This window comes from Pseudomicrostroma glucosiphilum (genome assembly GCF_003144135.1).
Source record: "Pseudomicrostroma glucosiphilum strain MCA 4718 unplaced genomic scaffold BCV69scaffold_3, whole genome shotgun sequence".
NCBI classification, from domain to species: Eukaryota; Fungi; Basidiomycota; class Exobasidiomycetes; order Microstromatales; family Microstromataceae; genus Microstroma; species Microstroma glucosiphilum.
The window spans coordinates 835,528-856,610 of record NW_020289915.1 but is presented as its reverse complement, the minus strand read 5'-3'; the positions used below and the strand labels follow the sequence as shown (position 1 = coordinate 856,610).

Sequence of the window (21,083 nt, the reverse complement as noted above, 5' to 3'; positions counted from 1 at the left end):
CCACCCACCATAGCTCGTCTCGTACAATGGTGCTCTGAACTCTTCTCGAATTATCAGCTGTCAGGGCCAGTGTATTATGAGGGTTTTGTGAACACCTAACATCCCTCCACTCCCTCAGACCAGCTCTCGTCCGCCGAGCTGTAGCGTCTGCCAGACGGCCGGTAGAAGAGCGGAGTTAGGCTATTCCGAGAAGGAGTGACTGACTCAGGCACGGCATCGGAAATAGCCATGGCATGGCCCTGCCTCTTCTTCCTGCCCATCAACTACCACACCACCACCTCTCTGTCTGGCCTATCATGACTGCCATGACCGCAACCTCGAGACCCCAGGCAGCAGCCAGTAGGTCTCTCGACGGCGGCTATGACTATTCTGTGGGCACGTCGATCCCAGCGAATATGGCCCATGCTGTGTCAGTGAGCTTGCCCAAGTGGAAGGACAATGTCGACTACGAGGAGGGCAAGTTGGACGATGTCATGCAGATCGGCTACCCCAGATTCTTCATTCACAAGAGTATCCAACAGGTCAGTCGCAGGCATGCCAAAGATGCCTCGTTCTAATTTCGCTCGACTAACCTGGGTCACTCTCTGCCCTATCATTTCCTGCCAGCTCGCGGCGGTACTCGTTCGCAAGTTCGGTACCCCGGCACTAGGAGCCAGTGAGGCTGAAAGGTGCCTCCTGCTGCCATCTTCGCGCTCAGCTGACCGGTGCAGAGCTTTCATGCAATCGCAATACGCGAAGACTCCGCCTGCGAAAGGGGAGTCGTCCCAGCTACCAGTCCGAGTGGTACAATTCAGCCTCGTTAGCCCGTCTGCAGCTGGCGAAGGACCCGTGGCGAGCTCTCAGGAGCTGTCGCTCAGCGCAGCTCCCGTATACCTCTACATCGTCCTCTTCCCGGCTTCTGCCTTCCCGCTAGCGAAAGCCTTCTGGCAACATACCGGGGATGGCATCAGCAGTCGCTTGGCAGAGCACAGTCTCAGGATCTTAGCAGAGATGGGTCGAGTGGGTGATGACACACCATCTCCGGGCACACGGACACCAATTCGCAAAGCGGTCGAAGACGATGCATCCGAGCCGGTCCATCGCCGCTACTCAAAGAACCGCCATTACTCGAGAGCCAGCTCCTCAAACGCGGCTCCTTCGGCTCTTGCCGCCTCTGGCCCCATCAAAGCTGCCATGCCCGCCCTCAGAGCTGCTCAAGATACTGCCGACCCTGATGCTGAGCTGGAGAGCGGCAGTCAGTCTGCCTACGTCGAGGAGAGATACGGTCGTAATTTGCCGGCCAGTTCAGCTTCTCTTGCAAAGAAAGTACTCAAGAGGCGGATTGCCGGTACACTGCTGGCTGATCGCCTGCCACCTCCGAACCCGGCGGAGGACGGCTCGCAGTCCAAAGAGCATGAAGTTGGCACAACGGCCAGAGAAGGTACGCAGCTGAGTGAAGACGACGTCTTCCTCTTCCCCACTGGTATGAGTTCGATCTTCCATGCTCATCAGACTGCTTTGCGGTGGCGGAAGCGCTCCGCTGGGGTTGAGAAAGTGGGAAAGAGTGTCTGCTTTGGCTTCCCTTACACGGACACTCTCAAGATTCTGCAGAAGTGGGGACCAGGCTGCCACTTTTACGGAAATGGACAGGACTCTGATCTCGACAACCTCGAAAAGCTGCTGCAGGCCCAGTCACCAAGATCAGGCGAGGCACCTGTCTTGTCCCTCTTCTGCGAGTTCCCCAGCAATCCACTCCTCCGCTGCCCTGATCTCCCCCGGATTCGTAGATTAGCTGACAAGTACAACTTCGTCGTCGTGGTAGACGAGACGATTGGCAACTTCCTCAATGTCGAAGTTCTCCCATATGCGGATATTGTCGTATCCTCACTGACGAAGGTCTTTTCAGGCGATGCCAACGTAATGGGTGGTTCGATGGTCATCAACCCTCAGTCAGTCCACAAGCAAGCGCTGAGGGCGGCGCTGGAGGAGGAGTACGAAGACAACTACTGGGGAGTAGACTCGGTCTTTATGGAGCGGAATTCTCGCGACTTTGCTTCGAGGGTGGAGAGAATCGACCTGAATGCCGAGGCCTTAGCAGACCTCTTGCACGGTGAGATGCTGAAGGAGCGGGACGACGAGGTGCCAAAGGCCCGCCAGGTGATCAAGGGAGTATACTATCCGAAGTACATCACTAGGAACCACTACGATGCCTGTCGTCGAACCAAGAACTTGCTCGGCTCAGGATCAACCTCTCTGAGAGAGGGAGGAGGATACGGTGGTTTGTTCTCTGTTATCTTCACATCAACGCAGGCCTCTACCGCCTTCTACGACGAGCTGAAGTGCGCAAAGGGTCCCAGTCTTGGTACCAACTTCACCCTGGCCAGTCCATATGCCATTCTGGCTCACTATACCGAGCTGGACTGGGCGGCCCAATTTGGCGTGGACAGTGCGCTAGTGAGAGTCAGTACGGGTCTGGAGGAGACGGAGGAGCTGAAGACGATGTTCAGCAGGGCCCTGGAAGCAGCTAGGAATGCGGTGTGAGCTGATGATCGGTCACAATGCAAGGCGATGTGTTCTATTCCAATTGTGGCTGGCCGAGACAGAAATCATATCCGCTTGGCCCTCTAAGAATCTCTTTCTTCGACTAGTTCTCCCACTATCGGATACTTGGCACTGAAGTGACCTTCCCATTCCCTCATGCTCGTCTTTTCACCATGACTAAGGTCTGCTAGCGAGTCAATTGGCTTGTCCAAAGGTGTGAGCATTTCTGTAGCAGTCGCGATGAGGCTGTCATGTTCAGCTCAAGGGTGACCAAGGAGAAGTCTCGCACGAGTGTGAATGTGGAATGTCTCACCTAAGTCGAAGGACTGCTTCGCCATGCCACGTGAAGCATCACGCCCTGCAAAGTTGCCATAGGGTCCGCCTGTTCGAAGATGGAGAGTGAGCATCAGAAGCTGTATCAGATGGACTAATTGCCACACTCCACAACTGACCTGGCCCGTAGAAGCGTCCCCCAGTCGACACATCAAAAACCTTCCGGTTGATGGAGAGGAGGATCGTCGCTCCGCCCTCTTTACTGCTCCCATCAAAGATCGCCAGCGACCTTGGTGTGTACTTCTTCCACTGTGCAGACTGAGGATGCTGAGCTGGGAGGTAGTTGTAGGCTTCCGATGAGGTGATTCGACTTGCCTCTGTGACGGTAGGAGTGAGGCTGGAGATGGAAGTGGGAATGAAGAGCGGGAGGAGGAGGTAGAGGAGGATACCGCTTAGGGCGAGATTGAGCGGGTTGTGTGTGATGGCCTGGAGCAGCGGGTGCGCAAAAATGCTTGCACTAGCAGGTGGCGGGCTGCTCTTGAAGAAGTCCATCTTTGCCTGAACTTGTGTTGTGAGATTTGAACGAGGACACCGGTCAGGAAGATGGGGAGGTCACTTCTTCGGGCCGGCAACGTCGTCAGCCCCGTCGGACTTTGCGGAAAGGGAGATGGAGGCGAGGCGAGTCTGCCTGCGTGCCCGCCCGTGTGCTTGGCTCTCTTTCTCGCCTCGCCTCGGCTGCCGCGCGCCCACTCCTTCTTTTCCAACAGACGCGGGGCAGAGAGAGCAGAGTCAGACAGGCCTCTCCACGCCCTGAGCACCTTCTGGTCAATCGATTATACCACTCCTCTTTGCCTACGACGTCCTTGTATGCGACTGAGTAGAACACCTCTCACAACCTTATATAGACTCACGCCAAGCTTTACAGTCCTGCCACTTCCCAGCGTCACACCCACGCACAATCACCTCGGCAGGGCAGCACTTCCTCCCGCCCTCCCCCCGCCTCTCGCACAGCTGCAACACCTGCGAACAACCTTCACCACGAGGACACCTCCCAACATGGCCGCCGACAGCAACAGCTCGCGCTTCGCCACGAAGTCGCAGTTCGGTGAATGGCCAGCCAAGAAGGTTCGACAGACCTTCATGGACTACTTCACAAAGGACAATGGCCACACCTTTGTTCCCAGCAGCGCTACAATCCCCTACGATGATCCCACGCTCCTCTTCGCCAATGCCGGAATGAACCAGTACAAGTCCATCTTCCTTGGTACGGTCGACCCTTCAACCTCCTTTGCACAGCTGAAGAGAGCTGCCAACTCGCAAAAGTGTATCCGAGCCGGTGGAAAGCACAATGACCTGGACGATGTGGGCAAGGACACCTACCACCACACATTCTTTGAGATGCTGGGCAATTGGTCCTTTGGAGACTACTTCAAGGCGGAAGCTATCCCGCTGGCTTGGAACCTGCTCACAAAAGTCTACGGGCTACCAGCTGATCGACTGTACGTCACCTACTTCGAGGGAGATCCAGCTAATGGACTGGAAGCAGACATTGAAGCTCGAGACCTGTGGCTCAAGGTCGGTGTGCAAGAAGACCGCATCTTGACTGGCAATGCCAAGGACAATTTCTGGGAGATGGGAGCGACTGGTCCATGTGGTCCATGCAGTGAGATCCACTACGACCGCATTGGAGGCCGAAATGCTTCTCACCTCGTCAACCAGGATGATCCTGATGTCTTGGAGATCTGGAATAATGTCTTCATTCAGTACAATCGCGAGCCTGACTCAAGTCTCAGGCCGCTACCTGCTAAGCACATCGACACTGGTATGGGCTTCGAGCGTCTTGTCTCTGTTCTGCAGGACAAGCGGTCGAATTATGACACGGACGTCTTCGAGCCTATCTTTGCCAAGATCCAGGAGCTGACGAATGCTCGGCCGTATACCGGTCTTCTGGGCAAGGAGGATGCCGACGGAATTGACACTGCCTACAGAGTCGTTGCCGACCACGTCAGGACACTGACGGTAGCCATGACCGATGGAGGAGTGCCCGACAAGGATGGAAGGGGCTACGTCCTGAGACGTATCTTGCGAAGGGGAACCCGATTCGTTCGCAAGTACTTCCAAGTGCCGATCGGAGACTTCTTCAGCCAGCTTGTCCCTGTCGTTGTGACACAAATGGGCGACTTCTTCCCAGAGCTGCACAACAAGGTGGATGACATTCGCGCCATCCTGAAGGAGGAAGAGGAGTCCTTCTCGCGTACCCTCGACCGAGGAGAGAAGCTCTTTGAACAATATGCTGCCAAGGCTATCGAGGCAAAGGCTACTTCGCTGTCCGGAGAGGACGTCTGGAGGCTGTATGACACATATGGATTCCCCGTTGACCTGACGCTGATCATGGCTCAGGAGAAGGGTCTGGGCGTCAACGATGCTGAGTTCCAGGAGGCGAAGACGAAGAGCTACGAAGCTAGCAAAGGAGGCGCACGTACGCAGGAGGAGGGCATGCCCCGGTTCGACGTCCATGATCTGGGCGCGCTGGAGAAAATGGATGATGTACCAAAGACCGATGACTCTCACAAATTCGGCAGGGGCAACGTCTCCGCTACGATCAAGGCCATCTACCAGAACAAGGGCTTCCACCCCTCTTCAAACGGGCCAAATGTGGACACGTCGAAGCCCATCGGACTGCTCCTAGATCGAACCAATTTCTACGCCGAGTCTGGTGGACAGCAAGCTGACACCGGAAGCATCGTCATTGACGGCAAGAGCGAATTCGAAGTGCTTGATGTGCAGGTCTTCAATGGATACGTTCTGCATTCGGGTTGGTTCAAGTACGGAGAGCTCGCGGTCGGAGACGCCGTCGTTGCTGGCTACGATGAGCTGAGGAGGTGGCCGCTGCGCAACAACCACACCGGCACCCACATCCTGAACTTTGCTCTGCGTGAGGTGCTCGGCGACCACATTGACCAGAAGGGCTCCCTCGTTGCTCCCACTAAATTGCGATACGACTTCTCGCACAAGGCTGGTGTAACAAACGCCGAGATGGAGAAGATCGAGAAGATCTCTCTAGACTGGGTCAAGAAGAATGTGCCCGTCTACAGCAAGGAGATGGACCTGGAGAGTGCCAAGAGTATTCCTGGCCTGCGAGCCGTCTTTGGCGAGTCCTACCCTGACCCTGTGAGGGTAGTCGTGATCGGTTTCGACCCCAACGAGATCGAGACGGACCTGACAAACTCGAAGTGGGCTAGCACGTCGATCGAATTCTGTGGTGGTACCCACGTTGCCAAGACTGGAGACATTGGAGACTTTGCGATTGTCGAAGAGGGTGGAATCGCCAAGGGAATCAGGAGAATCGTCGCCGTCACTGGCGAAGAGGCACAAGCTGCAGCGCGGGTAGCAGACGAGGCCTCTGCTCGTCTAGACACCATTGCCCAGCTCAAGGACCGCTCGACGAAGGATGCAGCACTGAAGAGCTTCTCCGTGGAGATTGGTCAGCTAGAGATCTCTGTACTGAAGAAGGCTAAGCTGAACGAGCGCTTCTCAAAGGTGAGAAAGGACCACGATACCGAGCAGAAGAAGGTGGACAAGGAGCAAGGTACAATGGTCTCGAATGCCATCACTGCCTACTTTGCCAAGGGTGGCGAAGGGGAGGACAAGACTTTCCTGGTCAAGCTCTTCGATGTGGGTTCTAATGCCAAGGCGCTCGCTGCTGGTATCCAGACTGCCAAGAAGCTCGAAAAGGCCGTCTACCTCTTCTCTGAGCAGGTGGATGAGGAGGCCTCTGCAGCTGCTAAGAAGGAGCTGGGTGACGAGAGGATGGTCAAGGCAAAAGTGCCACACTGCAACTATGTACCCAAGGCGGACCAGGAGAAGGGCTTGGACGCCCGCCAATGGGCGGATTTGGTCACGAAGAGCATTGGAGGCAAAGGCGGTGGAAAAGTCGATGGCGCCAATGGTGTTGGAGAGGATGGAGGACCGGCAGTGGAGGATGCGCTTCTTGCTGCTGAGAGATTCTACATCTACCAGACGACGGAGAGCGGTATGCCCAGGCAATAGACGAGGGGTAGAGACAAGGGAAAGTGGATGTGAAGGGACAAGCAATGCTATCATCTGCTCATTGCTATTCAATATGTCGTGACACTGTGCTACTTGGGGGTTTCACCTACCACCTCTGCCTCGCTTGCCACCTCCTCCCCTACCTCTACCCCTCCCACCACCACCACCACCACCTCCTCGACCCCGATGACCTCCTCCACCACCTCTCAACATGCCTCCTCCCCCTTCATCATCATCACTTCCCACATCCTGATCATCTCCAGCACCTCTCTTTCTCCCTCTTTTACCTCCCGCTCCACCCAATCCCTTCTCCCTAATCTCCCTAGTGGCTTCCCTCGAAGCCTCCTCGACCCTCTCCTGCAACACCGCCACCTGTTCCCTAGGTGCTCCATAATCGGTCAACTTTGTATCGATGACCTGCTCGATGCGCTGCAGGAGTTCTACATCGTACTGCGTTACGAGGGTGACGGAGCGACCGGACCGGCCTGCACGGGCGGTACGGCCGACGCGGTGGATGTAGTCTTTGGAGTGGGTAGGGATGTCGAAATTTACCACCATGTCCACTGCGGGGATGTCCAGACCACGTGAGGCTACATCGGTCGCTACGAGGATGGAGCGTCCGCCTGCCTTGAACTTGCTCAGAGCGCCGAGACGGGCAGATTGACTTATTTGACCATGTAGGGGGATGGCGGGAAAGCCTAGTAGGCGGAGCATGATGGCAATTCGCGAGCAGTCGTGTACTGTGCGGACGAAGATGATTGTAGAGGTGGCGGAACGGGAGGTGTCGTTCATGAGGTAGACGAGGTAAAGGTCTTTTTGTGCAAAAGGGAGGAAGAGGTAGTGCTGCTTGAGAGTGGAGACGGTCGAGTATCTGAAGGAGCGAGGCAGAGGTAGCAAGGGAGAAGGTCGAAGAGGGTCAGCATCCATGGCCAGTGCAGAACCTTTGAGACTTTGCAGTCTACTCACTTTGTGCCCACCTCGACCCTGACTGGATTGCGCAAGCTGGCCCGTTGCAGCTTGGCCACCTTTGTTGTCATCGTCGCACTGAACAACATTGTCGTCCTCTCCTTTGGAATATTCTGCAGCAGCTTATCAATTACAGGTCCGAAGTCCATGTCCAGCAGTCGATCAGCCTCATCCATGACGAGGAACTTGAGCGTCTTGAGATTGAAGCCTTTGGTGTTCTCGAGGTGGTCCTGCAGTCGACCGGGAGTGGCGACGATGATGTGTGGTCGCTTGGAGAGGGCAATGGATTGCGTCATCATGTCCATACCACCGACGATTGTTACACATCGTACGCCGATCGTCGAGCCCAACGAGGAGAATTGCGCGGTAATCTGGTAGGCTAGTTCACTGAGATGACGAGGGGCAACGGAAACGTAAGAGTCAGTGAGCTGCTCAGACGAGCTCTTCGATTGAATCAGCGAACAGCCACTCACCGAGTAGGAGCGAGAACACAAGCAAATCCTCCCCGTGGCTCATCCCACAGTGCCTGTAAAATGGGGATGGCAAAGGCAGCCGTCTTTCCAGAACCCGTCTGCGCAAGGCCAATGACGTCCCTGCCCTGCAACGCCTCTGGGATAGCCTGCGATTGGATGGGTGTGGGGGCCTTGAAGCCTAATTGATCAATTGCCTCGCAGATCTGAGGGTAGACGCCTAGCTCAGCGAAGGACTTGACTACCTCCTCCTCCTCCTCTGCGTCTGCTTCGGCGTCATCGTGAGGCGCAGCGCTGGCTTTCTTGGTGGATCCGGCCTCTAGCGGGACGGAAGAAGGACCTGCAACGGCCGAGCCTGAAGATGAGGCTGATGACGACGATGAAGCTGACGACTGGGAGTGTTCATCATCGCTGTGAGCAGAAGCTGAAGCCATTGTGTATGCTGGATCAGGAGTAGGAAGGTCCAGGTGGAAGCTGTGAAGCCAAGCTGATGGTGATGGTGCCTGCGAAGCTTTGCCATTAAAGCCACCGGCAGCGGAAAGGAACTAAAATCTTTGCCCGGCGGGAATCGAAGCCAAGGTGCCCTGGGCGCGTGGGCTTGGCTTGGGCGCCTGCGCGGTGCATGGCAGGCGCGAGGGGCGGCCAGATGGAGTAGGAAGCACAACCTCGCGACTCCTGGACCATCACGCCCTACCACCAGGGGCAGCCCATCCTCACGCCTCGGTACTCTCCTTCTCCTTGACGACCCACACACACAACGACACGATCAACCAACGACCCCTTTCCAGCTCATCCCGACCCCTCGATACGAACACTGCAACGACAGACAGCAAAAAGATCACGAAGCCAAAGGCGGCGAAACACTCCCTCGACTATACTATCCCCCACGACGACAACCACCCCACTGTCCTCCACGACATCACCCAACTCACATCTTCGCTTACTATTGACGACCTATATCATCTCCGACCTCAGCCATGGCAGCCTTTGCGTCTCAGCAGCGCCCCAACCTCTCTGTGGACGTCGGGCTGGCTCAGACCTCTGGCAAGCACCCTCGGCAGAGCAGCAGAGCCCAAGTCCATGCCGACAGGTCGGCTCAAGCTCCTCGTACTCAGCCTCGTCAGCAGCAGCAGCGGCAACAACAGCAGCACTATTATCAGCAAGATCAAGGCGGCTTCTACTCGGATGACGACGCATACAATGGCAACGATCAGACTCAAGGAGTCGCTGGTCAATACGACGATCCCGTAGACTCGTCGGACGAGGAAGAGAGGCGTGCAGCGCAAGCGCATGGGTCACGCTACCAGGACCAGCAGCAGCAGCGCAGGCGGACAGACCAAGATGCCTATGCAGCCGAGTACCACAATGGAGTGGACGACCATAGCTACGCCGATGAGAGTGATAGCATGAGCCGAGCGCAGGTAGGCAGCAGCATGGACCACGACCAGGAGGAGGAGGAGGAAGATGGTTTCGAAGACGATGACATGGAAGAGGAAGAGGAAGAGGGCGACGATGACGAGCTGTCGAGCAGCCCGTCTATTCCGGATGAGAACATCAACTTCGATCTCGTGTACGCCCTCCACAACTTCCCGGCGACAGTGGAAGGTCAAGCGACGGTCATCAAGGGTCATAGCTTGACTCTTCTGGACGACTCCAACAGCTACTGGTGGCTAGTCAGAGTCCTGCGGACACAAGAAGTGGGGTACATTCCCGCGGAGAACGTCGAGACTCCTTTTGAAAGGTTGGCAAGACTCAATAAGCACAGGAATGTGGACATCACGGTCGCTACCGATGACGACGTGATACAGGTGCCAAGCCGCATCTTCTCCTCCCATCTCGTCAAGCAGCGGGATGCAATAGCCGAAGCTGGTCGGTCAAAGCATTCTGGCAAGCTTTCCGCCCTATCACGACGAAGAGACGGAGCTCCTATGGCATCGCCCACACCTCAGGGCACTGGTAAACCCTCTGTCGTCTTCGGGCCTGACTCTTATGTGGAACACAGCGGAGACGAATACGAAAGTGATGAGGAGGGCGAGTACGAGGACGAAGAAGGAGACTACGAGGAAGACGGAGAGGAAGGGGAGGAGGGAGAGATGGATGAGGATCAGATGCGAGCGCAGATGGAGCAGGAGCACAGCTACGATACTGATACATCGGATCCAGACGTTCGTGGCAGGGGTGCAGATGGGATGGCCGATACATCTGAAGCATCGACGGTGACTCAGTCACGGCCAAACGCCTCCGTGATCCCAACGACCGCCGCCGGAAAGAAGGCGTTCCTCGATAAGATGGAACCGGACGATGGCATGGATTGGGATGCCCACGAAGGCCTGAAGCAGCAGCAGCAGGCGGAAGCAGGTTCTGGTAGGGCTCCGAATACCTTCAATCCTGATACCTCGGTCCAGTCTCAAGATGCACACTCTCGTCAAGATCCAGCTCAGCTTGCTAGGGGGTCAGGATCTTTACAGCAACAGCCTCAGGGCTCGACTGGGGACGATACTGCTGGCATGTCGCACGGAGTCTCGGACCGCTCTATCGCTTCAATGACTTCGAGCGCTGGAGAGCCGGCACAGACACAAGGTAACCGAAATCGCGCCGTATCAAATGGCTCTGAGATGAGCCAGCTTTCCTCGACAACGAGTACAGCGTCGGTCAAGGACAAGGATCAGAAGCGGAAATCCAAGGGAGGGTCCATTGATGGCAGTGAGGAGCCAACTTTCAACGATGACAAGTCAACAAAGAAGCGATCTGGCGTCTTCTCCGGCCTCTTCTCCCGCAACAAGGACAAAAAGGACCGCAAATCCGGCTCATTCTCGTCTGCTGGCGGCAGCACGCTCGGAGGTCACCAAGACAACATTGTCGTCACGAGGCCTTCGACGGAAAGCACACGCGCTCGAGAAGCTTCACCGAGTGTCGCTGGTCCAACGGGCCTCAGCCGAACGGTGCAAGAAAGAGATAGGGCAACACAAGACGCATATTCGCGGCAATTCCTTGGTGATCGCTCAGGATCGTTGACTGATTCACTGTCTCCTAGGCAAGGCAAACAACGGCCCGGCTCACTGATTGCCACTCCCAACTCAGCGCCAATGCTCAATGTAGTGCGAGTCTTTGCTGGTGAGGGGATCCACTCCGACTCAACCTTCAAGACTGTCCTTCTGAATGATACAACGTCAGCTCGGGATCTTGTAAAACAAGCAACACAGCGGTTCAGATTGCATGAGGAGAACGCCGAGGTCCAATACCTACTCACTGTCAAGCTCCTGGAAGGCAATGAGAGGGCACTCGGAGCTGAAGAGAAGCCCCTCCAAGTCTTCGATCGACTGTGTCAGATGGCACCCGATGAGGCTGCCTTCATGCCAAGCATCAAGCGGTCGTCCATCGGATCAATTTCGTCTATCTCGTCCAACTTGAGCCTCAATCCTGCCATCGCTCGAGTCAATGGAGATTTCAGCGATGACCACTCTGTCAAGTTCTTCTTGACCAGAGTGATGCCAGGCAGTCGTAATGACCTCGCGGTGGAGCAGGGCTTGGACTCAGGACCTTCATACACATACGGAGACCCCACTTACTTTGCTGATGCATCGAAGCAGAAGGGTGTTGCTCCAGCGCTGTCTTCAGCATTTGGGAGGCCCCAGAGTCTATCCACATCGAACCCAGACTCGACGCTTCTGCAAGCGCCTACAGCCAGATTTGCCCTGCGTTTGCTTATCTTCCCATCCGAGCTGCCTGAGGGCACTGTCTTCGACCCCCAGACGAACGCCCTCATCCCGACTTCCGTCCTTGCTGAGCGAGGTCCAGGGGGTTCGGTGCCCTCGGAATACGTCGAGCAGCGCTTCCGTGAGAAGGTGCTCTCTCTTGCGAACAATGCCACCGTTGCGGAGGTGATTGAGACCGGACTGGATCGCTTCGGAATCATGGAAGGAGTTGTCGAGGGTGGAGATGACGTCGGAGACCGATCTTCACGGCGAAAGACCCGAGGCAGGATCCAGTACGGCCTTACCGTTGACACCTCGAAGGGTGGTCCTGCCCATGAGAAGTCTTTAGCGCCGAATTCGAAGGTTCTAGATGCCTATCCGGTCCCGCCCATCTTCAAGACATCGACGGCTAACAAGCGACGATCTACGGACTCGGCCATGCTGCTGAGCATGGCAGAGGAGCAGATCAGAAGCGACGATCCTGTCTTTGTCCTGAGGGCTGTAAGCTCACACGCTCATGCTCACGGCAAGCACGGTAAGGCAGTCAGAGCCCTGAGCCCTACCGAAGGAAGACTCGTCAATAGACAGGAGCAACAGCGCCAGGCAGACATCAACACCTACAAGGCGACGACATCAGAGGCCGATGACAGCGGCATCCTGCGAAGAGGGCAGTCATCACCGACTCAAGTCCTGGGGCAGTCGAGTGGGCCTGTCACCCCTCGTAGTAAGCAACAAGAAGTGATCGCTGCTCAGCGTGCCGCCGCCAAAGAGCGCAAGGCGGCTGTGTTGGGTGCCCAGCGCAACGATGTTCGAGGAGTAGATTTGTACCTGGACAACAAGGCTCGAATCCGTTCATCGAGGTCACTCGAAGGCACTGTGCGATACTCATACCTCCCCGACTCCATGCAAGAATCGGAGATGGACATCAGTGCAATCGTTGAAGACGTGCTGGCTGACCAAGACCCAGCAAGGTCCGGTGATTACCTCGACGCTGGCAACGCCCGTCCTGCCGGTCCGGCCCGAGACGCCAGTACAGTGACGCTGAATACTTTTCACAGTCCTCCCTCTACTCCTTCTGGGCTTGCTGCGCCTATGGACCCGAAGGAAGCTCACATCGAGTGGCGATCGCGCAGCCAGGCGGGGTCGACTGCTCCTCTCTCCCTGGGAAGTGGAAAGGGTACAAAAGCTGCCGGCCCGAGTCACAGAGATCTCCTGGAGACTTTCGTCCGCAACCCCAATGCGGAAGAGTCTACCATAGAAGATCGCATCGACTCAGTCCTGTCCCGAGTGGCCCGCGACGGCGGTGCTACACGACAAGCAAATGCTGCAAGTCAGGTCGGGCGGACTCCTGGGCGCCGGACGCCGACGACTGGTCAGACAGCAGCTGAAGAGGTCGCCCAAGCGCCCTCTGCCTACAAGGCAGCTGGTGCCCCTGTAGAAACGACCGGCGATGCCTTCGGAGGACGCAATACCGCCGACACATACAGTGGCAAGTCAGGAGTCGACAGCGAGGTCTCTCACGATGGGACCACGACTACAAGTCCAACGCCGGTCTCGACAGCGGCGCCGGTCACTGTTGCTACAGCTGCTGCCCGAAACCTACCCACAGGTGCCATTGTCACTTCGCAGGCTGCCAACGTCACTCGAGGCCTCGATGTGTCCAGCAGTCGGGGCATGCCTACACCGAGGCCATCTTCGCCGATGCGCATCTCTCCCTCTTCATACGGTCCAGCGGCTTATATACCCTCTGACGACTTTGGTCTGGATCATCTCTATACCATTGTGGATGCGGCCATGCGTCGAGATCCCGCAAAGTATATCCAAGTGCCTACACGAGCCCGATCCACTACTCCGGGGAGCAAGAGATTGAGTGGACTGGGTTCGCCCTCGCTCGCATCACCGCATCAATTCGCCCAGTCTATGACCTTCCAGCTTGCTCCTTCACGCGAGCCACTGCGACCACAGGATGCTGGTCTCTTCTTTGTCCCGCCTGCGTCAATGACAACAAATGGGGAAGACAAGATCGGAGCGGAGCGGTATGCCCCTGTCAATCGACAATTGGGCCAGATGGAGGAGACGCTTGACCAACTGCTGGCAGATGTGATGAAGGTGTTCTGAGGTCGAGTGCGATCTGCTACGCTACGGGACTGTGTCTAGACTTTCTTCCCCATTTCAACACGATCCTTTCGCTTTACCTTGCCCACGCCTGCGCTGTCACTTTGCCGTTCAAACTTTCAGGCTGTTCCCGATCTATATGCGTGTATGGCAATGTGCTGCACATTGCTGTCCTGTACAATCTAATGCAAGCCCGGCTCACAATTCTCCTTGAGATCTTCAGCGGTGGCGGGGCAAAGGGTGCGAGATGACCTGTACCCGTAGAATCCAGGTCAATAAATCTGTCATGGGTGTGTGTGCTTCAGCCCGCATCTCTACGCTTACGCCTACGCCCACGCCCAGACATTCCATCTGTCACGCCCGCGCCTAGCGAAAGGCGTGGCGCCGAGGCGCGAGTCAGGCGGGCAGGCGACGTCAGAAAGTTCCACGCAGGGTCTCATCACACGAGAAAGGGACATAGCATTGGGAAGTCATCGGACAAGGGTCAATGCACATGAAGGGGGATGAGGTCGACCTCGCAAAGTGTGACGCTCGAGATCAAGGTTGGTTGAGCAGGGGTCAGGGCGGAGCCGACTAGGCCCGGATCTCGATTGCCGCGAACCCTCAAGCCACAAGTTGCTATGATCGTCAGTGGCTGCTTTCTTTCCTTTCTGACTACCAAAGAAGCAAAGACGTCCCCTGGTCCTCTTTCGGGGCACGTTGTCCGAAGGGGTTTGACACGCGCGCGCGCGTGGAGTAAAGGTGAAGCCAAATTTATGACAAGCGAAAGGATGTGGAGCCCGAAGTGGAAGGCGAAGCGAGCAATAGTGAGCGAGCCGAAGGGCGGCGGGCTGACGGACGGCAGGCAAGCAGGCAGGCAGGCAGGCAGGCGTGCGTGGTGCTATCTACGGGTAGACAATCGTTTGGGAATCTATGAAAGTTTTCATTGCTGCTTCGGTTGCGGGAAGCGGCCGGAGTGTATTTGCCGCGAGCCGCGGATAGGACGGAAAGTATCATAGCCCCAATCTTCCTTGGGCGTACCATTTTGCACACTCGTAAGAAGTTGAGGTGAGCAAAGGCCTCTCTCTCTCTCTCCTGGGTGCGATTAGCAGATGGTCAATGGTCACGGGGTTCCGCGGTGGGACTAGTCTGCCGGGCTGAGACTTGGCAACGGCCAGCCGCAATGACAATGACCCGTGGGGGCACAGCCGGAGCTTAGATCCGATGGACAGCCGTGGCGTACGGAAAGGGTCGATCAGAGACGAGTGGAACCGGCTGCCGGACTCTGATCACAGCCAGCGGCTTGCGTGCGTGTGCTGATCTAGACTTGTCTCTCTCTCTCTCTTTTCTTCTTCTTGTGATGTCGGCGTCCGCCGTCTGAGCGGCCGATCGGAAGCCGGAATAGGAGCAGTAGCAGCTGCTGCTGAGCCGCTGGCGCATGATGAGCATCATCATCGTACGTGCAAGATTGACAATGTAAAAACCTTTGCTGCCCGACGGAAGCCTAGAAGGGTCCTTTTCTGCTGCTCTCCTTGTCCTCGTTCATTCGTGGGCCTTCTCTGCTTTCCTTCTGTGCACGCAAAAATGGGCGTGGGGGAAGGCATTTGCCCGGTTTCGAGGGGAGAGCAACACCGAGAGGGGTTTGAAGTGCTTGCCAAGGCGTGCGTGATGGTCGCAGATGGGTACACTGGTCCAGTGGCCTATCGCGGCACACCTGCCACTTCCGCAGGGCGCAGAGGGCCGGACTTAGCATCGCACGGCACCAAGGTTAGGCATTGGGGCTGGGCAAAGGCAAAGGGAGGCTCTGCGTCTCTGCCTGCCTTGGCCTGCCGGGGGGGCTGAGCTGAGTAAAGCAGGGAAACCAAAGTGGCAGCCGAGAGGTGCAGCGCGATTCTCTGCGAACCACGCACCGCACGCACTGCACGCAAGCACGCAAGCACGCACGCCCGCCACAAGGGCAAAAGACCAGGCAGGACCAAGAGGCGCTCTGACCGGAGAAATCGCGTGCAGGGTGGCCGAGAGCGAAAGAGGCAAAGACTGAGGACGACGAGGAGGCGCCGCCCGCCGCCGAAGTCAGGGGCTCTTGCCCAGTGAGCGTGCTGGCAGTATAAGTTCTCCTCGTCATCGCGTTGCCACTCGTACGCTCCCCCTTCTTTCCATATTCATCACCACTCTCTTTGGTCTCCTCCAGAACTTTCCTTCTCCTCCTCCTCACTCCTCAGCACCACACTCCTCTATCCTGACAAGATGCAGTTCTCTACTCTCCCTCTCGCCGTGGTGGCCGCCTTCGCCGCCACTCTGGCCATCGCCCAGTCGACCCTCACCGTGAACACTCCCACGACCCTGATCGAGTGCCAGCCCGCACAGCTGAGCTGGACCGGTGGAACAGCCCCTTACTACCCTCGTATCACCCAGGGTGGAGACGTCTCTTCGACCTTGAACACCTTCGACACCACCTCTTCAACCACCATCACCTGGACGGTCAACATCGCTTCCGGCACCACTGTGACTTTCGCCGTCACTGACTCCGCTGGTCTTTCCAACGCATCTGCTGAGGTCACTATCCAGGCCGGCTCGTCTTCTTGGTAAGTCTTCCAAGCGCTCTTGCCACAGTCCTGACGCGCCCTTCCGCCGTCCGAGACGCGTTCCCCGCCTCTCCAGAGCCACGCTCTGTGGCAGCGACAACACAATGTTCTTCTCTGCACTGTCCTCCGGATCTCTTTTACTGACCTCCCTTCTGTGTCTCCTCCTTGCACTCTTAGCCTGAACTCCTCTAGCACCGGTGCCTCTTCCACTGTCGCTGGCGCCTCGAGCAGCTCTGCCGCTTCCAGCTCCAGGGCCACTTCCAGCTCCTCGTCGGCCGCCTCAAGCTCTTCCTCTGCGTGAGTTGCATTGTTCGCCCATATGTGTCTTCAGCCAGCCCAGGCACTGACGACTGTCCCTCTGCATCCTGCCCCGCAACTCCAGCACCTCCACCAGGGCTTCCTCCTCCAGCTCTTCGGCCGCCGCCACTAGCGCTACCAGCTCTGCTGCTGCCGCTGCCACCACTAGCGCCGCCGCTAGCGGAGCTGAGTCTCTCCGAGGCTTCCCTGCTGCTGTTGCCGGCCTTGTCGGTATCGTCGCTGCTGCTCTGCTCTAAGCAGTCCAGCATCTCGCCGCTTCGTTGGACAGCCAAAGGAAGCGATCCTGAGTTCGGTAGGCGTGGTCAGCATGCTACGGCAAAGCTCCCGCTACTTTTCCTCATCCCGATCACTCTTCAGAACCCGCTCGCGACGTAGCAGTATACCTCAGCAGAAGAGGCTCTGGTCTTTTTCACTAGGTCTCTAATCTGCTACTAGCCCTTTACCCCTCAACGTATCTACCCCTCCTTGCGCCCCTTGGCGCCTGAACGTTTTTCCCACCCCAAAGTTCTCTTTTCCGTTCCCTCTGCAAATATCTCATTACCCCTTTTTAATCCTGTCTACGTGGCTCGCGCTTGGTCTGTGATCGTTGTGGGATGTGTTCTGGTCGTCGGAACGAAAGTGCATCGAGCGATCCCGCACTGGCTGACTGCTCTCTTGCCCTGGCGCCGCAACATCATCGACTCCATCTTCCCGTCCAACTCTTCTGACAGCACTTCTCTACGCTCATCTGGCTCCCGCCTGGTAGGAACATACCCGCTTTCACTGATTCACGTACACGCACTTCATCCTAGGCCCACGAAGGACGCCTTCAGGCTTCGCTCCCTCGCTTATCACAGGGGCGCGTCAGCCCAGCCAGCTCCACGCTGCCACGCGCGTCCGTTTCTGGCAGCTCAAGCCCCGATGCCCCGATGTCCCGATGCCCTTGCCCTCATCAAGCCTTGCCGCACGCAACTTCTCCAATCGACACAAAGCGCAGCGCAGGTGACGACGTCTGAGCAACGAGGGTCAAGGAGACTGCTGGGAATGTAATGTCCCCTTGGAGTAGGAGTACTCTGAGCCAGGTCGGTCGAGGTGGACGTCGAGGAGGTAGGGCCAGCACAGGGACTTCAAGCGGCGGCGGTGACGCATACATTGCTGTCGTGGCCTACCTCTTGCCAATTCATTCTAGCGCTGCTGCAGCACCAAGATTGGATACTGATCCACCACGTAGCGCAATAATCTTCGATGTTGCTCATGGCTGTACGGAAGCGGCAACGCGCGCCTACGAAGACTGGTATGGACGGTTGCAGGAGATCAGGAGGAAGTGGGACGATGCATTCCCGCGATGGAACCCACACATCACCCTCATTCCGCCCTTTGTCGTACCCAGAGACCCTCCTGGTCAGCTGGATGATGTTGCTGGCAGAATCAGGACGGTCTGCGAGCAGCAGCCGAGATTCAAATTGGCTCTGGACGACTGCAGTCGCTTCAAGCTGCGGGCGTACAGCAACATACATCTCCGGCCGTCTTCGGGCCAGCCTGGAGCCCAGAAAAAAGAGACGAATGACCACGTGAATGAAGCAAGGGGGAGGTCAGAGTTGGTGATGTTGCAAGAAGGGCTTCAAGCTGTCCTACCCGAAGCTAGTCTCAACCGGCGGGGAAAGGGCAACGCTGGAGGCAATGGCCAGAAGCGAGGGCAAGGTGGCAGCTCACGAGGTGCGCCGGCTAGTCAGCGCCAGCAACGACCTTCTTGGCCCTTCAATCCTCACGTATCTCTTGGTCAAGCTCGCAACCGGGAAGAGGTCGACGTACTGTTTAACGCAGCTCGAAGTTTGAGCAACGGCCCTCGCGACGAGGAGAGCGAAGAGGGCATTTCGGACACTGCTCCGAAATCAGACGTCGAGCTGCCAGTCCAAGAGGTGGTGCTACTGTACTTTTCTCAGAGTCAGGGCGGTCCCTATAGTATCTGGGACAGCTTCAACTTGTCAGGACCTGCTGCACTGCCCTGAGAAAAGGGGGTGAGGTGCATATCCCTGGCCGTGCCTAATCGTCGTTCTTCAGAATCCGCCTCGCTTAGCTGTTACACAATCACCATTGCCGTGGCGCGTCTCAAGCCCCGACGATGCCACGCTACCTTGTTCGTCTTACCCCCGTGTCTGTTCCTCCGGATTCCAGTTTGCCGGTATCGATGTACGAGTAGAGGTTCTCAGCATGATTCCTGTGCCACTCGATCATCTTTCAGGAATGACGAAGGCTGACTGGGCTACCAGATGCGTTCGAGCAGGATTCATACCCAGAAGCCGCCTCTTTCCCCGATTCAGTCCCCCCAGCGTGAGCCTGCCAGTGTCGTTGGGCTGTCTGGCCCGTCGGCCTGTCCGTCTGGCTGTTTGAATGTCCGGCCGCCTCGCCCCTTTGGCTTTCTGGGCCCCTTGCTCGGAGCGGAGGTCGAGGTGCAGCAAGGGCGACAGGTGGGCCATGCGCCGCCGCCCCGCCCGCCCGCACCACACACACGCCTGCACACACACACATACCCGCCTCGCTCCGCCAGCCCCCCCCGGACGTGATCGACGTCGTGCGTGCCAGCTCCCCTCGATCTCTCCACCGTCATCAGTAGTCGTGCTCACATCTCTTTCTTCCATCATCTCCTCCCCGCTCCCCCTCGCTGTATCTCTTCCCACTGCTTGCCCGTCTCTCATCTTCCGGCCGAGAAGCCCCCGTGTGTGTCTTTGCAGCGTCCGCACCTAGCTCTATCCTCCAGAGCCTAAAGCCTCGAGGTCTCATCCTGCGCGTTCCTCTGCTTTGCTCGACGCAAAGCATCGCAGCCAACACCGGCCCGCCTTACCCAGTCCTCTGACGTCCAACCGCAAACGAGCATAGTAATCCGACTGGCCACGATGGCTGCAGAGCAATAACACCATCTGGTCTGGCCACACGCATCCACCTACTGCCACATGAACAACGTCTGCGACGTTTACCTGACTGCAACCTCAAGGATTCCCTACATTCATCACACCTACCGCACACCGGTCCCATTTGACTTGCTATCCATCTAGGCTCGGACAGAAATGCAAAACAATTCGCCCTCTGGCACGTCGCGTACCCCGCGCTGGGATGACATGCCTTCCCCCAAGTCAACTTCGCATCCTGGGTCAAGCCAGTCTGGCAAGCCCATCCTTGCCCCCGCCTTGGACTCGTCTCTGACGGGCATAATCGGCGACTCTTCTTCTCGACCCACGAGCGCTCTCTCGAGCTCCCCTTCTCGTCCGCCTATGGCTGGCAGGGTCCTTTCGCACTATGGATCCGTCAACCCATATCAGCCTAGGGACAACCAGAGGCCTTCCCTCAGCCAACGCCAAGGCTCGAATCTCTCTTCTCCAGTCAAGGCAGCATCAGACTTACCATCTTCGGCGCAGTCCGAAGCTGCAGAGGACCACTCCATCGCTGAACACGCCATCGATGAAGACGAGGATGCCCTCGATATCAGCGGCGTTGGTCTGCATGCTGGAGATCTCGCGCCGGCAGGAGTGACGCCCTCGGAATCCTCCCCGGCCTTGTCTACGCCGGGTCTAGGCGATGAGAGCGTTGGACCGAAACACATTGATGCTTTCCAATGGGGTGGATCTCCCCTATCAGCTCCCACAGAGGCCATCGTACCCTGGGATTATATGAGCCATGACAGCAATGGAGGTTCGGGCTCTGCTGCTGTCCCGGCATCAGCAAGCTCGCCCCGAATCCGCACCGTGAGTAAACTTGTGCAGCTTGCGGAAACGTCAAGCCCTCTCTCTTCCCCACTGACATGCATTCTCCCCCCGCCTGCATTCACTAGCCTCTATTTGAGAAGAGTAACCCTGTCGAGAACACCCGGCACTCCTCGATCAATGTCTCTCCAAGCAAGATGTTCACCCCGCTGGATCCTCCTGGGCCGTACGTGGGACAGCAACGATCCACCTCTGCAGCTACTGGTCGATCCTCGAGCCTGACAGCCGCTGGCACCCCATCGTTCAGCAATGCGCCGGGATCCAACAAGAAGCTCAAGAACCCATTCGCCTTCCTTCGCAAAAGAAGCTCTCATCTTCTGAGAGATGGGGAGATGCCAGGTAATTTTAGTACTTCTTCTGGCTCCAGTTTCGACC

At 57.1% G+C, this 21,083-nt stretch overlaps 7 protein-coding genes across 7 annotated transcripts; 5 read left to right on the top strand and 2 right to left on the bottom strand.

Moving 5' to 3' along the window:
• The first annotated feature begins 44 nt into the window (after nucleotides 1–44).
• On the top strand, nucleotides 45–2,605 carry BCV69DRAFT_281402 (PLP-dependent transferase). Its single transcript, XM_025491977.1, has 2 exons — nucleotides 45–521; nucleotides 607–2,605. The coding sequence occupies exons 1-2, from the start codon at nucleotides 297–299 to the stop codon at nucleotides 2,518–2,520; spliced, it is 2,139 nt and encodes a 712-aa protein (XP_025349564.1). The 5' UTR covers nucleotides 45–296; the 3' UTR covers nucleotides 2,521–2,605.
• Nucleotides 2,606–2,615: 10 nt separating this feature from the next.
• Nucleotides 2,616–3,430, bottom strand: BCV69DRAFT_257227 (cytochrome b5; the record flags this gene model as incomplete). Its single annotated transcript, XM_025490622.1, has 3 exons — nucleotides 2,973–3,430; nucleotides 2,834–2,902; nucleotides 2,616–2,746 (listed from the first exon to the last, which is right to left on the bottom strand). Coding segments are annotated over exons 1-3 (573 nt in total), but the record flags the coding sequence as incomplete, so codon positions are not given.
• Nucleotides 3,431–3,849: 419 nt separating this feature from the next.
• BCV69DRAFT_276352 (hypothetical protein) lies at nucleotides 3,850–6,843 on the top strand (the record flags this gene model as incomplete). Its single annotated transcript, XM_025491107.1, has 1 exon — nucleotides 3,850–6,843. One exon carries the CDS (start codon nucleotides 3,850–3,852, stop codon nucleotides 6,841–6,843), a length of 2,994 nt encoding a protein of 997 aa, XP_025349562.1.
• Nucleotides 6,844–6,945: 102 nt separating this feature from the next.
• BCV69DRAFT_311209 (DEAD-domain-containing protein) lies at nucleotides 6,946–8,785 on the bottom strand (the record flags this gene model as incomplete). Its single annotated transcript, XM_025494843.1, has 3 exons — nucleotides 8,283–8,785; nucleotides 7,810–8,196; nucleotides 6,946–7,714 (listed from the first exon to the last, which is right to left on the bottom strand). The coding sequence occupies exons 1-3, from the start codon at nucleotides 8,711–8,713 to the stop codon at nucleotides 6,946–6,948; spliced, it is 1,587 nt and encodes a 528-aa protein (XP_025349561.1). The 5' UTR covers nucleotides 8,714–8,785.
• A 170-nt stretch (nucleotides 8,786–8,955) lies between these two features.
• BCV69DRAFT_281401 (hypothetical protein) lies at nucleotides 8,956–14,380 on the top strand. Its single transcript, XM_025491976.1, has one exon. It carries the CDS (start codon nucleotides 9,257–9,259, stop codon nucleotides 14,090–14,092), a length of 4,836 nt encoding a protein of 1,611 aa, XP_025349560.1. The 5' UTR covers nucleotides 8,956–9,256; the 3' UTR covers nucleotides 14,093–14,380.
• A 1,861-nt stretch (nucleotides 14,381–16,241) lies between these two features.
• BCV69DRAFT_281399 (hypothetical protein) lies at nucleotides 16,242–17,468 on the top strand. The gene is made up of 3 exons (XM_025491975.1): nucleotides 16,242–16,653; nucleotides 16,831–16,950; nucleotides 17,036–17,468. Exons 1-3 carry the CDS (start codon nucleotides 16,316–16,318, stop codon nucleotides 17,205–17,207), a joined length of 630 nt encoding a protein of 209 aa, XP_025349559.1. The 5' UTR covers nucleotides 16,242–16,315; the 3' UTR covers nucleotides 17,208–17,468.
• Nucleotides 17,469–17,893: 425 nt separating this feature from the next.
• BCV69DRAFT_142766 (hypothetical protein) lies at nucleotides 17,894–19,060 on the top strand. Its single transcript, XM_025489300.1, has one exon. It carries the CDS (start codon nucleotides 18,000–18,002, stop codon nucleotides 18,957–18,959), a length of 960 nt encoding a protein of 319 aa, XP_025349558.1. The 5' UTR covers nucleotides 17,894–17,999; the 3' UTR covers nucleotides 18,960–19,060.
• Nucleotides 19,061–21,083: the final 2,023 nt, after the last annotated feature.